Below are 15,784 nucleotides of genomic sequence, written 5' to 3' on the forward strand. Positions count from 1 at the left end.
AGGTCAGAGAAATAGCAAGCATCGAACTTAAGCTAAAAGAATCCTTTAGGAGTCAGGAATCGCGGGAAGAACTAAAAGCCATAAATGAAATCGAAAGAAACCCAAAGTATTTCTTCTCCTATGCCAAATCAAAATCGAGAACAACGTCCAGTATTGGGCCCCTACTTAAACAAGATGGGTCCTACACAGATGACAACAAGGAAATGAGTGAGCTACTCAAGTCCCAATATGACTCAGTTTTTAGCAAGCCGCTAACCAGACTGAGAGTCGAAGATCAAAATGAATTTTTTATGAGAGAGCCACAAAATTTGATTAACACAAGCCTATCCGATGTTATCCTGACGCCAAATGACTTCGAACAGGCGATAAATGACATGCCCATGCACTCTGCCCCAGGGCCAGACTCATGGAACTCTGTGTTCATCAAGAACTGCAAGAAGCCCCTATCACGAGCCTTTTCCATCCTATGGAGAGGGAGCATGGACACGGGGGTCGTCCCTCAGTTACTAAAAACAACAGACATAGCCCCACTCCACAAAGGGGGCAGTAAAGCAACAGCAAAGAACTACAGACCAATAGCACTAACATCCCATATCATAAAAATCTTTGAAAGGGTCCTAAGAAGCAAGATCACCACCCATCTAGAAACCCATCAGTTACACAACCCAGGGCAACATGGGTTTAGAACAGGTCGCTCCTGTCTGTCTCAACTACTGGATCACTACGACAAGGTCCTAAATGCACTAGAAGACAAAAAGAATGCAGATGTAATATATACAGACTTTGCAAAAGCCTTCGACAAGTGTGACCATGGCGTAATAGCGCACAAAATGCGCGCTAAAGGAATAACAGGAAAAGTCGGTCGATGGATCTATAATTTCCTCACTAACAGAACACAGAGAGTAGTCGTCAACAGAGTAAAGTCCGAGGCAGCTACGGTGAAAAGCTCTGTTCCACAAGGCACAGTACTAGCTCCCATCTTGTTCCTCATCCTCATATCCGACATAGACAAGGATGTCAGCCACAGCACCGTGTCTTCCTTTGCAGATGACACCCGAATCTGCATGACAGTGTCTTCCATTGCAGACACTGCAAGGCTCCAGGCGGACATCAACCAAATCTTTCAGTGGGCTGCAGAAAACAATATGAAGTTCAACGATGAGAAATTTCAATTACTCAGATATGGTAAACATGAGGAAATTAAATCTTCATCAGAGTACAAAACAAATTCTGGCCACAAAATTGAGCGAAACACCAACGTCAAAGACCTGGGAGTGATTATGTCGGAGGATCTCACCTTCAAGGACCATAACATTGTATCAATCGCATCTGCTAGAAAAATGACAGGATGGATAATGAGAACCTTCAAAACTAGGGAGGCCAAGCCCATGATGACACTCTTCAGGTCACTTGTTCTATCTAGGCTGGAATATTGCTGCACTCTAACAGCACCTTTCAAGGCAGGTGAAATTGCCGACCTAGAAAATGTACAGAGAACTTTCACGGCGCGCATAACGGAGATAAAACACCTCAATTACTGGGAGTGCTTGAGGTTTCTAAACCTGTATTCCCTGGAACGCAGGAGGGAGAGATACATGATTATATACACCTGGAAAATCCTAGAGGGACTAGTACCGAACTTGCACACGAAAATCACTCACTACGAAAGCAAAAGACTTGGCAGACGATGCACCATCCCCCCAATGAAAAGCAGGGGTGTCACTAGCACGTTAAGAGACCATACAATAAGTGTCAGGGGCCCGAGACTGTTCAACTGCCTCCCAGCACACATAAGGGGGATTACCAACAGACCCCTGGCAGTCTTCAAGCTGGCACTGGACAAGCACCTAAAGTCAGTTCCTGATCAGCCGGGCTGTGGCTCGTACGTTGGTTTGCGTGCAGCCAGCAGCAACAGCCTGGTTGATCAGGCGCTGATCCACCAGGAGGCCTGGTCACAGACCGGGCCGCGGGGGCGTTGACCCCCGAAACTCTCTCCAGGTAAACTCCAGGTAAACACCTAATACTAGCAATAGAAAACCCAAAACAATATTGGATATATGTATTGTATATACTGTATATGTAATACACAATGTATCAAAATTACATGTGTAACACAGATGTCAGTGGAAATTAAGTATTTGGTGAAACATATTAAATAAAAATTTAATACATTTAATATTTTAATATTAAATTTAACATGAAATTTAATATTAAATTGCCCAGGAAGTGTCTTAGGTCAGCTACATTTTTTATTAAACAACAGTTTTACCACAAGATAAAAATTTTCAGCGTTTCAGCGTCGTGATGTGGTGTGCCGTTTACATAATGGGACGGTAGTCAGTGCCTCGCAGTGTGATGATCGAACTCGTCCACGGCATCGACAAGAATGTTACAACTATCAGTGCTCTGGAGTGTGGCGAGTGGGCGAGTGGTCTGAGGTATTAATTCTCCAAGTCTTTGGTAGTACTAGGACAAGATTTTACACATTCATGAATGTAACTCTGATTCAGTTCGTCAGATTTTTTTAGTTCAGGGTAAAAGGTACACGTTATATGATTAGATATATTTAATTCTCGATTGTTTTATATAAGGCGTCATGGGTTATATGTTTACAAAGAAGTACAAAGAAAGCCACTATCATGCCAGGGTATTTTGGGCAGACTAATCCTAGTACATAATAACTACTAAAATCTAGACAAGATAAGAGTATTCAGAATTGATCTGAAGAAAGAGAGGTAAGCTTCAATTCCTTCAAATATTAGTACTAAAGTAATAGTAATTGAAATAGTAAGAATAGCAGTGTAACAGAGAGGTGGTTTTAAGGTAGTGATAATTTTAAAAGATGAAGAGATTAGAGTGCTAGTGAAGAAATAGTAGTTGTACCTGTAGTAGTAGCAGTAGTAGTGGAAGATGAGGATATCAAACCAGTTCATCAATCTCAACCTTACCCATACATACATTTGCTGTATATCTGAACATTAACACAACACTTATAATTATCAGAGAATTGAGAGCTTTTGTTGTATGCTAAAGACACTCAGGATCCACAGTGATCAGAACAACTGGAATTTTGCTACAAAAAAGTATTATGTGTAAGGAACAGAGTTCCTTGCACATAATACTTTATCATAATGATAGAGAGAGGGATATAGTTTCACTAGTCTTCAGTTTCCACAAGACTGTGGACCTTGAAGGAGATACTGTTGGATGAAATTAAAAGAATAAATGCTAGAGTAAATAATCAGTTAATATGCAGTCATTATTATGCACAATACAGAAGCTTCCCAATGTGTTCGTAACTTGAAGACTTCCTGTGTTATAATTTTTTTTTTAACAAGTCGGTCGTCTCCCACCAAGGCAGGGTGACCCAAAAACAAAGAAAATACTTTCATCATCATTCAACATTTTCACCTCACTCATACATAATCACTGTTTTTGCAGAGGTGCTCAGATACAACAGTTTAGAAGCATATGTAAAGATATATAACATATCCCTCTAAACTGCCAATATCCCAAACCCTTCCTTTAAAGTGCAGGCATTGTACTTCCCATTTCCAGGACTCAAGTCCGGCTATATAAAAATAACCGGTTTCCCTGAATCCCTTCACTGAATATTGCCCTGCTCACACTCCAACAGCTCGTCAGGTCTCAAAAACCATTTGTCTCCATTCACTCCTATCTAACACACTCACACACGCTTGCTGGAGTCCAAGTCCCTCGCCCACAAAATCTCCTTTACCCCCTTCCTCCAGCCTTTTCGAGGACGACCCCCTACAGATTTATATGCTCTCCATGTCATTCTTCTTTGATCCATTCTCTCTAAATGACCAAACCACCTCAACAACCCCTCTTCAGCCCTCTGACTAATACTTTTATTAACTCCACACCTTCTCCTAATTTCCACACTCTGAATTTTCTGCATAATATTTACACCACACATTGCCCTTAGACAGGACATCTCCACTGCCTCCAACCGCCTTCTTGCTGCAGCATTTACAACCCAAGCTTCACACCCATATAAGAGTGTTGGTACCACTATACTTTCATACATTCCCTTCTTTGCCTCCATAGATGACATTTTTTGTCTCCACATATGCCTCAATACACCACTCACCTTTTTTCCTTCATCAATTCTATGGTTAACCTCATCCTTCATAAACCCATCCGCTGACACGTCAACTCCCAAATATCTGAAAACATTTGCTTCTTCCATATTCCCTCTCTCCAATGTGATATCCAATTTTTCTTTATCTAAATCATTTGATACCCTCATCACCTTACTCTTATCTATGCTCACTTTCAACTTTCTACCTTTACACACCCTCCCAAACTCGTCCACTAACCTTTGCAATTTTTCTTAAGAATCTCCCATAAGCACAGTATCATCAGCAAAAAGTAACTGTGTCAACTCCCATTTTGAATTTGATTCCCCATAATTTAATCCTACCCCTCTCCCGAACACCCTAGCATTTACTACTTTTACAACCCCATCTATAAATATATTAAACAACCATGGTGACATTACACATCCCTGTCTAAGACCTACTTTTACTGGGAAGTATTCTCCCTCTCTTCTACACACCCTAACCTGAGCCTCACTATCCTCATAAAAACTCTTTACAGCATTTAGTAACTTACCACCTATTCCATATATGTACTTGCAACATCTGCCACATTGCTCCCCTATCCACTCTATCATATGCCTTTTCTACATCCATAAATGTAATGAAAACTTCCCTGCCTTTATGTAAATACTGTTGACATATATGCTTCAATGTAAACACTTGATCTACATATCCCCTACCCACTCGAAAACCTCCTTGCTCATCCGCAATCCTACTCTCTGTCTTACCTCTAATTCTTTCAATAATAACCCTCCCGTCAATGTGTTTATAAGTTGAGGAGTTACTGTAGTAAGGTTTTCTTGGGTCAAGTTTAATATTATTATTATAAAGATAGATAGCTGGAAGGCTTTACCAATCATGAAGTATACCAAACATCAATATAAGCTTAATAAAAAGAGAAAATGTCTTATTTTTGTATAGTACAGTACGTATTTATATATGCATATTTGTTTTCACAGTGTACTGCACCATGTGGAGGCCAGGGGTATCGAACTCGACTCTTGCAGTGTGTTTGGAATGGAACAAAGAAAGCTGCTGGCAACGCCTGCCGGGAACTTCCCCGTCCTGAGGTGGTTCGCTGGTGCGATGGTGAACCCTGCCCTGACCTCAGTATGTAATATGGAATCCAAATCACCAAATCATGGGTCAAGGCCAAGAGGTCGCCAGGTACAGTGTTACTGCCGGACGGTGCATGGTTCACACTGCTGCATTCACAAAAAAAAGCCAAAACAATGGGATGAAAGATGTCTGTTATTTCTGGTGAGAAAGAAAAATCACTACATATCTCAGAAACAAGGAAATGTTTAAAAGTATCACAAACTTGCTATGAGAAAATCTTCAATTATTACATAGTAGATTTTATAACATTTATAAACATAAATTATATTTATTAAATTAGTTACTAGTACTGACTGATCACATTTTGTGGAGAAACTACACCTATATACAGTTGGGAACATTTATTACGGGAAACGTTTCACTATGAGTGACAAAACATTTCCTCTAATAAATGTCCTGAACTTTACACAAGTGTCTTTTTCCACATCTTGTTGGTATCACCAGACTATTTACTGGTGATCAGTTTTGTCTTCTTAATATAGATAAAAGTATTAAACACTAACTCTAAACATTTTACAATGTAAATTGGATTTATGCTCTCAGTCTTATAACTAAATTGTTTTCACCTAACTTTGCTTTTAACATTTTATATTCTATTAGGCTCTAGAAAGAACAAAAAGGCACAATTCCATGACTGGAAGAATACACAGATAATCTGCACATGGGAGAAAGAAACTTATGCTAACATTTCAGTCCAAGTTGGACTGAAATGTTGTCTTGAGCTTCTTTCTCCTATGTGCAGCTTATTTGTGTACTGGGCTGTACTTTGTAATTCATGTTTTGAGCTGCCTCAATGTGTAAATATTATTACCTTTGCTGATACTTGAGTAACATTCTGTTTCCAGATATGCAAGAGCTTAACACAGCAATTTCCAAATTAACAAAAACTGCTTTAGACTAAACGAGATTGGTGATAAGCATATGGCAAATTAACCCGCTACAGCAACTACTAACATTATCGTCTTTAGAGTTGTTACCGAGGTGTGACTAAAAAAAAAATTTGAGTTCCCAGTTTATAATTAACAGATTTTTATCAATTTGAGGCCTTGAAACTGACTATAAGTCAGGCATGTTCAGGTTATTTTCAGAGTACAGTAATACTGTAACAAACGTCAGTAAAAGCTTATCAGGAATAAACAGTAAAGGAGTCTAGCAATGCAACAACGTTAGTGCAAGTGATTGCAATAATAGAGTGCACCTGCAATCTTAGTTTTTAAGCAGCTAAGGATTGTAAAAATCACCGAGCATATTTTTAATATCGAGAGCACTGATATTTTAGTTCACTCACACGTGAGCACACACTTCTTGAACAAATAATTTAAGACAGTCATATTATTATTTAACATTTATATAAACATTTCACAGCACATTGCCTACCTATCTACAATTCCAAGTAAATGCTTTCATTTTCTTCAGTCACTATATTTTTAAGGTAAACCATCCAGTATTATATTTTAACACTGGCCGTCTTCCACTAAGGCAGGGCGACCCAAAAAAGAAGAAACACATTCACCATCATTCACTCTATCACTTTCTTGCCAAAGGTGTACCAACATTATCTCTACCCTTTCTTTAGAGTGCAGGCACTGTACCTCCCGCCTCCAGGACCCAAGTCCAGCTAACCGGTTTCCCTGAATTTCTTCATAAATGTTACCTTCCTGATACTCCAATATAAACTTAATGTACTGCTGAAGTGCCAAAGCTATAAGGGTCATACAGTGTCTAGGGAATGAAAGGGTTAATTAAGTCTGTTCCAAAGAATGTGATGACAATTTCAGTTCCATGGATCAAAAGCATTTCACCAGCATCAAGCAAATCCCCATTGGAGGGTTAAGCATCTTATTATCTTATCTTATCCAGCTTCACACTACTGTTACCAAGTTCATCTTGTTATTTAAATGGACGCAGTTGCAACTGATGTAACACTTCATTGTGACAACGTTTCACTCTTCAGGAACTTCGTCAAGCAGTGGCCTAACCGTCTGACAAAGCTCCTAAGAGTGAAACGTTGCCACAATAAAATGTCACATTAGTTGCAACTGTGTCCATTTACCTAATATTTTGTTGGTAATTGTACCATCATTAACTTCATCTTCCAGGGTTTCCACTTTTTTTTTTTTTTCTCTCTCTCTCTTTGTCTTCAGAATTGTATGTTATTTACAGCAGAATTTATTGGTAATGTCTCACCTATACTTTCACCAGTTTAGTTTCACTAACTTTCTCCATATACTCCATCTTATAAAACAAACAAATGAATTACACAAAAGATAATGTATATACAATACACACATGCATGAAGATGATACAAGAATTTTAATGCATGCTTTTAAAAATTAATCCCTTTAGTGTCTTTGAGCATAAAGTTGCCTTGGAGAAGCGTGTCTCATCATTATGGAAAAGTGTCAGGGTTTCTATTATTATTATAATTATTGCTGTTATTTATTATTAATAGGAAACCATATGATGTTTCCATGACCATTCATCAGTCGAAGAAAGGTTCGATAATGGAACAGGTTGTGCGTTAATGTACCCAGTTTCTGAAATGGGAGGACCACTGCAATTTTGTTAGTTGGAAGGTATGTGTATGTATATATCATACTTTAGGTATGATATACATATATGATTATCATACCTAAAGTGCAGTATAAATGTTTAAAATACTGCATTAGTGTTTTATCTTATCTGCTCTTATCTTATCTTATCATCATTGTGGAAGCTGGGTATTTTCCTGTACAGTCTCTTAATGCTGCTCTAGCAACCTAACAAAATAGTCTTTCAGCCTTTTTACTGCATATCTGTCAAATTTTACACAAAATTTGATGCTCAGTCATAGGATACTTCTTGAGCTTATGTTGACTGTTTTTGTTTGGACAGAAGTGTGCACATTACAAACCTGTGCATATATATCTACCTACTACTGTTTCCTGCCGTCCCTCCAGTCCTAGTTCAGACTGTGTGTTGGAGTCACCCAGCTTCGTCCAGCCGGGTATCCATCCTCTCATCTTGGTGCAAGATATTTAAATTGTCAATCAAGGAATAACTCAAGCCTTCACTCGCTTCCACTTCCCACTGAGGCTTTGATTCATAATAGGCTCATTGGCATTATCCCCAATTCTTTTTCTTTGTCATTGTTTCTTATGAATGTCAAAATAAATTAGTTTAGAATAACATTTAGAGAGAGAGTTGACAAAATCCTGGGGTTTGGTGTCCATTTTCTTTTGGTACAACACTTAAATTGAAAACGAACTGTAGGATTCTATTCAGAATAAACTCGATTGATTTACCACACCCAAATCTTTTTTCTTTTTATGAATGCTAATATATTATTATTATAATCAAAAAGAAGCGCTAAGTCACAAGGGCTATACAGCGCTGCAGGGCAGGAAGGAAGCGAGGGCATCAGGTGGCAAAAGGGAGATGGATGAGTAATAGGTTACGGATAACAGCGGGGCAGTGGATGGTGAAAGGGTAAAGGGCAGCAAGAGACTGAACTAGAAAGGGCTGAGGGGAGTGCGAAAGGTATCATCATCAGAGTTTGTGGAGTAAATCAGTCGTTGTCACGAAGTCAATGAGAGAGTCAGGATTAAAGGAGGGTCCATCAGCAAGAAGGGAAGGTAAAGAGAGATAGTAGAATGAAGACGACGTTGGAGGTAAATTCTGCGTGCTCATTGATAGAGAGGGCAGTCTAACAGAATGTGGGTAATCGATACTGGAACTTGACACTGCTCACAGAGAGGAACAGGGTGCCTCTCCATGAGATACCCATGAGTAAGACAAGTGTGGCCAATGCGAAGGCGGGAGAGAGTGGTCTCCCAACCTCGGCACTGATGACAAGAAGACAGCCAGTAACCTATGCTCGGTTTAATAGAATGAAGTTTGTTACCGAGCAGAGTTGACCAACATTGTTGCCAACGGGTGTGAAGGTGGGTAGCTATTGCAGCAAAATAGTCCAGAAATGGAACACCTCTATAGGAAATTGGTAGGTCATGTACTGCTGACTGCACAGCAGTGTCTGCCTGTTCATTGCCCTGTATGTTGACATGACCAGGGACCCAACAAAAAACAATATCTTTATGCTTGGTAGAGATACGGCGTAGCCAAAGTTGGATACGGAGAACTAGGGGGTGATATGTATCAAATTTTCATACAGCCTGTAGAGCACTAAGGGAGTCTGAGACTACCACAAATGATGACACAGGCATAGATGCGATACGAATAAGTGCTGCAAGAATGGCATACAATTCAGCAGTAAAAATGCTAGCCGAAGATAGTAAATGCCCTCGCACGACGCTGTCCGGAAACACTGCTGCGAATCCGACACCGTCTGAAGACTTAGAGCCATCTGTGTACACTGCGATGGCATGAGAATGAGAGTGGAAGTGATCAAGAAAAAGAGAGTGAGAAGCCACCGTAGGCAGTTGGGCTTTCGAGCAAGGGAGTGAGAAAGAACAGACCCGAACAGCTGGAACTTCCCAGGGGGGTAGGGAAAAGTGAGATGCTACATGAACATATAAAGGTGGTAACTGAAGGGAAGACAAGAGCGAATGTAGGCGAAGAGAAAAGGGACGGAGCAAACAGGGGCGGCGAACAAATAATGTCTACTAATATCGGTGACCATTCTATAAATGGAAGGATTGTGGAGATCATGAGAGCGTACATAGTAGCGAAGGCAATGGGCATCACGGTGATCAGACAAGGATGGAACATTCGCTTCTGCATAGAGGCTCTCAACAGGGGAAGAGCGAAAAGCACCAAGGCATAAACGTAATCCTTGGTGATGGATGGGGTTAAGGCTAGAGAGAGTAGCAGGAGAGGCCGCTGAATAAATCTGGTCACCATAATCGAGTTTCGATGAAACGAGGGCTGAATGTAGGCGAAGCAGAGTTCGACGATCAGCTCCCCAGGAAAGATGAGCAAGGGTTTTAAGAAGGTTTAGCCGGCTGTGACAAGTTGCCTTCAGAGAGGTAATGTGAGGTTTCCAGGATAACCTACGGTCAAAGAGAAGGCCTAGAAATCTGACTATCACGTTCGGGGATACGAGAGCCATAGAGATACAAAGGATGATCGGAGATGACAGAGCGTCTAGTGAAAGTAATTTGGTGAGTTTTGTTATTGGAAAATTTAAACCCATGCGTGGTGGCCCAAGTGGAAACACGGTCGACCGCATGCTGGAGAGAAACTGCAATGAGATGACAGTCAGCGCCTGCACAAGCAATAGCAAAGTCATCTACATAGAGTGATGACCAAATATTGGGTGGAAGAACAGAGGCCAAATCATTTATAGCAAGGAGAAAAAGTGTTGTGCTCAGAACACATCCCTGAGGGACACCTTCAGCTTGGACAAAGTCCGGGAAAAGCACAGTATTGACTCGAGCACTGAAGTGTCTGTCAGTTAAAAAGTTTTTAAGGAAGGATGGTAGATTGCCTCGGAGGCCTAAGGAGTGGGCTTGGGCCAAAATATTATATATCCAAGTTGTGTCATATGCCTTCTCAAGGTCAAAAAATATGGCAATAACTGAGTGATTATTTGCAATTACAAACATACGTATCCAAGCGTAGTAAGGGGTCTAAACCAGTTTAGAGTGATATTTAAAGAGATTTTAAAAAATCAGGTGGTGCTGGCTTCGGTGATCACACACGAGTGAAGAGCACACAGCAACCACCTGCTCCCATTACTTCAGAAGGAATTTTTATCACACATAGGTGATTCCTGATAAAAATAATATGGCCACACCTAACTGAATTTGCACAAAGCAAATCCGTATATAATACATTTGCATAAAAGCAAGGCAAAACCTGTAGATAGCTAAGTCTAGCTACTACAGCTCTCTTTGTCAATTATTTTGAGAGTCTGACACTTTCAATTACCATGGCATTGGCCAGCAACACACTTGCTGCTGCTAGGTTACATTCTCAGGGCTAATGATGCTGAACAAAGTTGCCCTCGACACTTGTATTCACCAAAGCAATAATGAGCAATTACTCCATGTTCCAAGACATTAAAACGTGCTGTATTCCTTTACAGTATATACATTTTTTAAATATTTTCTGTTCTTGTATCATCTTTTGTATGTATTACACATGTATAATACAGTTGTGCACATTTTACTTTGTACATACATTCGTGCACTATTTTAGCAATAGACAAAAACTAGAATAATTAGATAATTGCTGCAACATGCTTGCATTTTATCAGCCAATCGTTTAGAGATGCTGATGCTTAGAAAGAGCACTAGTAAAACAGATAAATCTCAACAGACTTTTCCAAGGGTTTGAACAACAATGAAATTCCTTAGACTAGTAACCATGCCCGCTCCATGGTGGTAGCATGTGCTTGCCTGCTGATACCATATGACCAGCAATGTTAACACACTTATCAGGTTTTACATCTGCTTTAATTACATTCATGGGGAAGCCCTAAATTTGTCATTCAGTGCTTGGGAATGACGGCAAACCAGTGTGATCAAGAACCTGTCACTGGTATCAAGGCACTCCCCCCCCCTTTTAGTAGTAGTTACAATAGTTGCGAGATTTACATAGCACTTTGACTCCCCCCTTGAAGGAAAACGTGTTTAAGGGTTAGTATTATTATTGTATTCAAGGAAATGATCAAAACTGACTAAAATTTAAAAGACATAATTGCTGGTCATGTGTGTCAGAACCTCATGCCTGCTTTTATACGCCGGTAGATTTAATAGTTGACTCTTTTCATTAAATTTTTTACAGGTATGCTTTGTACACTAACTATTTTATATATGTAATTTTTTTATATTTCTAATTTGAATATTGCTAACATTTGTATATTACTATTTTGTATAATACATATTCAGTATTTTATATGCTGTACTATATTACTAACTATTAGTTTTTTTTTACAGAATCACTCTGGCCACAGTGTAAATTAATGCATATACGTACTATAGCAGTGTATATATTAGAGGTTTTATGTACTTAATATGCCTTTTCCACAGCTCTAGAAATGAAACTAGCTATATTAGTATAGTCATAAGAGTACTCATCACACCTTGTTACTGCTTGGGTGAAAATTTTGAGAGAAATAGTCTAATATACCTGAACTAATTCAGGTATATATTATATAATTTTTTTAATTCATCTTGGCACGTTATTGCACATTCCTGGCCTGTTGTTTTACACTTGTGTTCGTCTGAACCTATACAGAAACTCAAGCTAACACACGGATTATCAGCAGTGTGTGTGTGTCTAGTGTGACGACTGTGTTGTGTTACAGTTTTTCAGGAAGTGTGTCGAGTCAGCAGCATCATTAGCACATTGCAATGTTTTAAGACTTGCAGTGAGCAGTTGTATGCATGGTACAGTATGTCCTCAATATAATGGACTTTCAATTATTATAATCATAACCAAGTGCCAAACCCATAAGGGTCATATAGTAATGGACTTTTGAAATAGCAGATGAAATGTAGTGGGTAAACTTCACTATTAACTCACCGAGTTTCAGTGTTTATTACAGTACATCTGTAAATTGTGTGTAGAGTATTTTAGTTCTGTTTTTGCGATGTTTTAGCATTCTTCTGATTTAACACTTGGAAACCCTCTTATTAGTATGTTTTTATAAAGGGTTTACTGTATATTAACATTTAGAAGGAATCAGAACTAATATAGTATTAGTTTAGAATCTTTCCTGTTAGAGGCCTGGGTAGTCGAGATGGTAGAGCGCTGGACTGTCAGTTTATGGGCTGCAGTTCATGTCCCCCTATCCACCCTTCTGTTTATTCATTGACAGTTGTTCATTACAGCTTAATTTGAGTTCACCAAGGTAATCTTTTAAGGAGTTCAATAAGAGCCTGGTGGTGCAGCGATAAAATTTGAGCTTGAGATGATTCTGAGAGTTATCTTTCTTTGTTGTGATACTTGCCTTCAAGTGGATAGCTGAAGCACAACCTCAAACACAAATTCCATATGTGAGGTATGAGGCAATGATAAAGTAATGTATATTAGGGAACAGCATCAAATTTTAATTTGTTGTCTATGAGTAGATTGAGGAATTTCCCATTCTTTTTTCTCTATGCTTTGGATTTTATAATTTTTATATTAAATTATGAACACATTTATTCCCAAAAATTAGAGCATAATTTTTCTGTATAAAAGAGAAATTATTTATGTACTTGTAAACCTTTTTTAGTTCATTATACAATGTGTATAAACTGCTTATTAACACCTTCACTAACTAGACATACGAGAATTACTGAGACAACCTTGTTATTACTTAATCACATCTAACAAACACAACAGCTACTCTAAAATCTGGCATTATCACAGACAATATAAGTGATCTTTGTCCCACCTTTCTAATCACTAATATATCTAAATTATACTTGAAACTGGTAAACTCTCTTTTGGCTATCAGTAACATTATACCTTTACAGCAAATTAAAATTTAACAGACAGCACATTTAAATAGCTAAAACATTGGGCATACTTTAAAAAATCTACTATCAACCTCAAATATTATTACTTTGTATTGTAATCTGTCCTTACCCCACTTATGGTATATGTGTAAGAAATCCACAACACTGAACCACCTCAAAATGTCATGACTAAAATCTATTAGAATTAAATTGGGATCCAGATGAACAATCTCCCCTTCTGTTCATTAGTTTATATTGAGTAAATTTAAAAATAAATCCTTAAGCTTGAAGGACTAACCATCTTGTAACTGATGGACTCATCGTGTCAAAACTATTGCTGCAGTACCAATATCTCCATTGTTATATATTTGCCTGTATTCAACCGAAGAACTTTCGTGCAGGGGAAGTGTTTCAGCAATATAGCTCAGAATTGCACATACGTCTTATTCTTCAGGAGAGGGTAATCTAGCTTCTTACTATTTTTCAATAATAATTTCTTCAGGTAGTAATATTATAGAGTAAACAGTCTTGTTATATTCCCTAGCCAGGAGACTGTCACTGCCAAACAGGCTAAACAATAATTGTAAAGTTTTAAGATGCTAAAATAATTAATTTTAGCACTTGGTAAACATTTAAAACTGACTTACATGTGCATGATCTAATAAAGATAATAATGTAGGTATATTAATTATGTTTCTTTGGTTATAATGTATAAAGGAAAAAGTAGAACAAAAACATGAAAACATAAAAACATTATCTAATTATAATACATATACATTTTTTTTTTTTTTGTTAACATGTCGGCCATCTCCCACTGGGGCAGGGTGACCCAAAAAAGAAATGCCTTCACCATCATTCAACAATTTCACCATAATTCATACATAATCACTGTCTTTACAGAGGTGCCCAGATACAACAGTTTAGATGTCACTCCAAACAACCAATATCCCAAACCCCTCCTTTAAAGTGGAAAAGAATTCTTGCTGGGAGCAAGGGGGTAGTAACCCCCTTCTCCTGTATAAATTGCTAAGTTTAAAGAGAAAAACATTTGATTTTATATATATATATATATATATATATATATATATAATATATATCTTTCTTTCTTTCAACACACCGGCCGTATCCCACCGAGGCAGGGTGGCCCAAAAGGAAAAACTAAAGTTTCTCCTTTTACATTTAGTAATATATACAGGAGAAGAGGTTACTAGCCCCTTGCTCCCGGCATTTTAGTCGCCTCTTACAACACGCATGGCTTACGGAGGAAGAATTCTGTTCCACTTCCCCATGGAGATAAGAGGAAATAAACAAGAATAAGAACTAGAAAGAAAATAGAAGAAAACCCAGAGGGGTGTGTATATATGTGCTTGTACATGTATGTGTAGTGTGACCTAAGTGTAAGTAGAAGTAGCAAGACATACCTGAGATCTTGCATGTTCATGAGACAGAAAAAAGGACACCAGCAATCCTACCATCACGTAAAACAATTACAGGCTTTCGTTTTACACTCGCTTGGCAGGACGGTAGTACCTCCCTGGGTGGTTGCTGTCTACCAACCTACTACCTATATATAATATATATATATATATATATATATATATATATATATATATATATATATATATATATATATATATATGTATAGGAGCCTTTGAACCAAGTGAGAGAGTAATTGTGGTAGGGGACTTGAATGCTAAAGTAGGAGAAACTTTTAGAGAGGGTGTGGTAGGTAAGTTTGGGGTGCCAGGTGTAAATGATAATGGGAGCCCTTTGATTGAACTTTGTATAGAAAGGGGTTTAGTTATAGGTAATACATATTTTAAGAAAAAGAGGATAAATAAGTATACACGATATGATGTAGGGCGAAATGACAGTAGTTTGTTGGATTATGTATTGGTAGATAAAAGACTGTTGAGTAGACTTCAGGATGTACATGTTTATAGAGGGGCCACAGATATATCAGATCACTTTCTAGTTGTAGCTACACTGAGAGTAAAAGGTAGATGGGATACAAGGAGAATAGAAGCATCAGGGAAGAGAGAGGTGAAGGTTTATAAACTAAAAGAGGAGGCAGTTAGGGTAAGATATAAACAGCTATTGGAGGATAGATGGGCTAATGAGAGCATAGGCAATGGGGTCGAAGAGGTATGGGGT

The 15,784-nt window shown here is 38.4% G+C and overlaps 1 protein-coding gene across 9 annotated transcripts in view; it reads left to right on the forward strand.

Moving 5' to 3' along the window:
* The window catches only part of nolo (no long nerve cord), a 485,538-nt gene that overhangs the window by 446,948 nt on the left and 22,806 nt on the right, over positions 1-15,784 (forward strand). For 8 of the 9 annotated variants that reach the window (XM_070101993.1, XM_070101994.1, XM_070101996.1 and 5 more), the window contains 2 exons: positions 2,290-2,438; positions 5,084-5,234. In XM_070101993.1, the coding sequence (XP_069958094.1) occupies positions 2,290-2,438; positions 5,084-5,234 (300 nt within the window). Of the gene's footprint in view, positions 1-2,289; positions 2,439-5,083; positions 5,292-15,784 lie in introns of all 9 variants that reach the window. The other variant, XM_070101995.1, reaches the window with a different exon arrangement.

This window comes from Cherax quadricarinatus, chromosome 79 (genome assembly GCF_038502225.1).
Source record: "Cherax quadricarinatus isolate ZL_2023a chromosome 79, ASM3850222v1, whole genome shotgun sequence".
Classification (NCBI taxonomy): Eukaryota; Metazoa; Arthropoda; class Malacostraca; order Decapoda; family Parastacidae; genus Cherax; species Cherax quadricarinatus.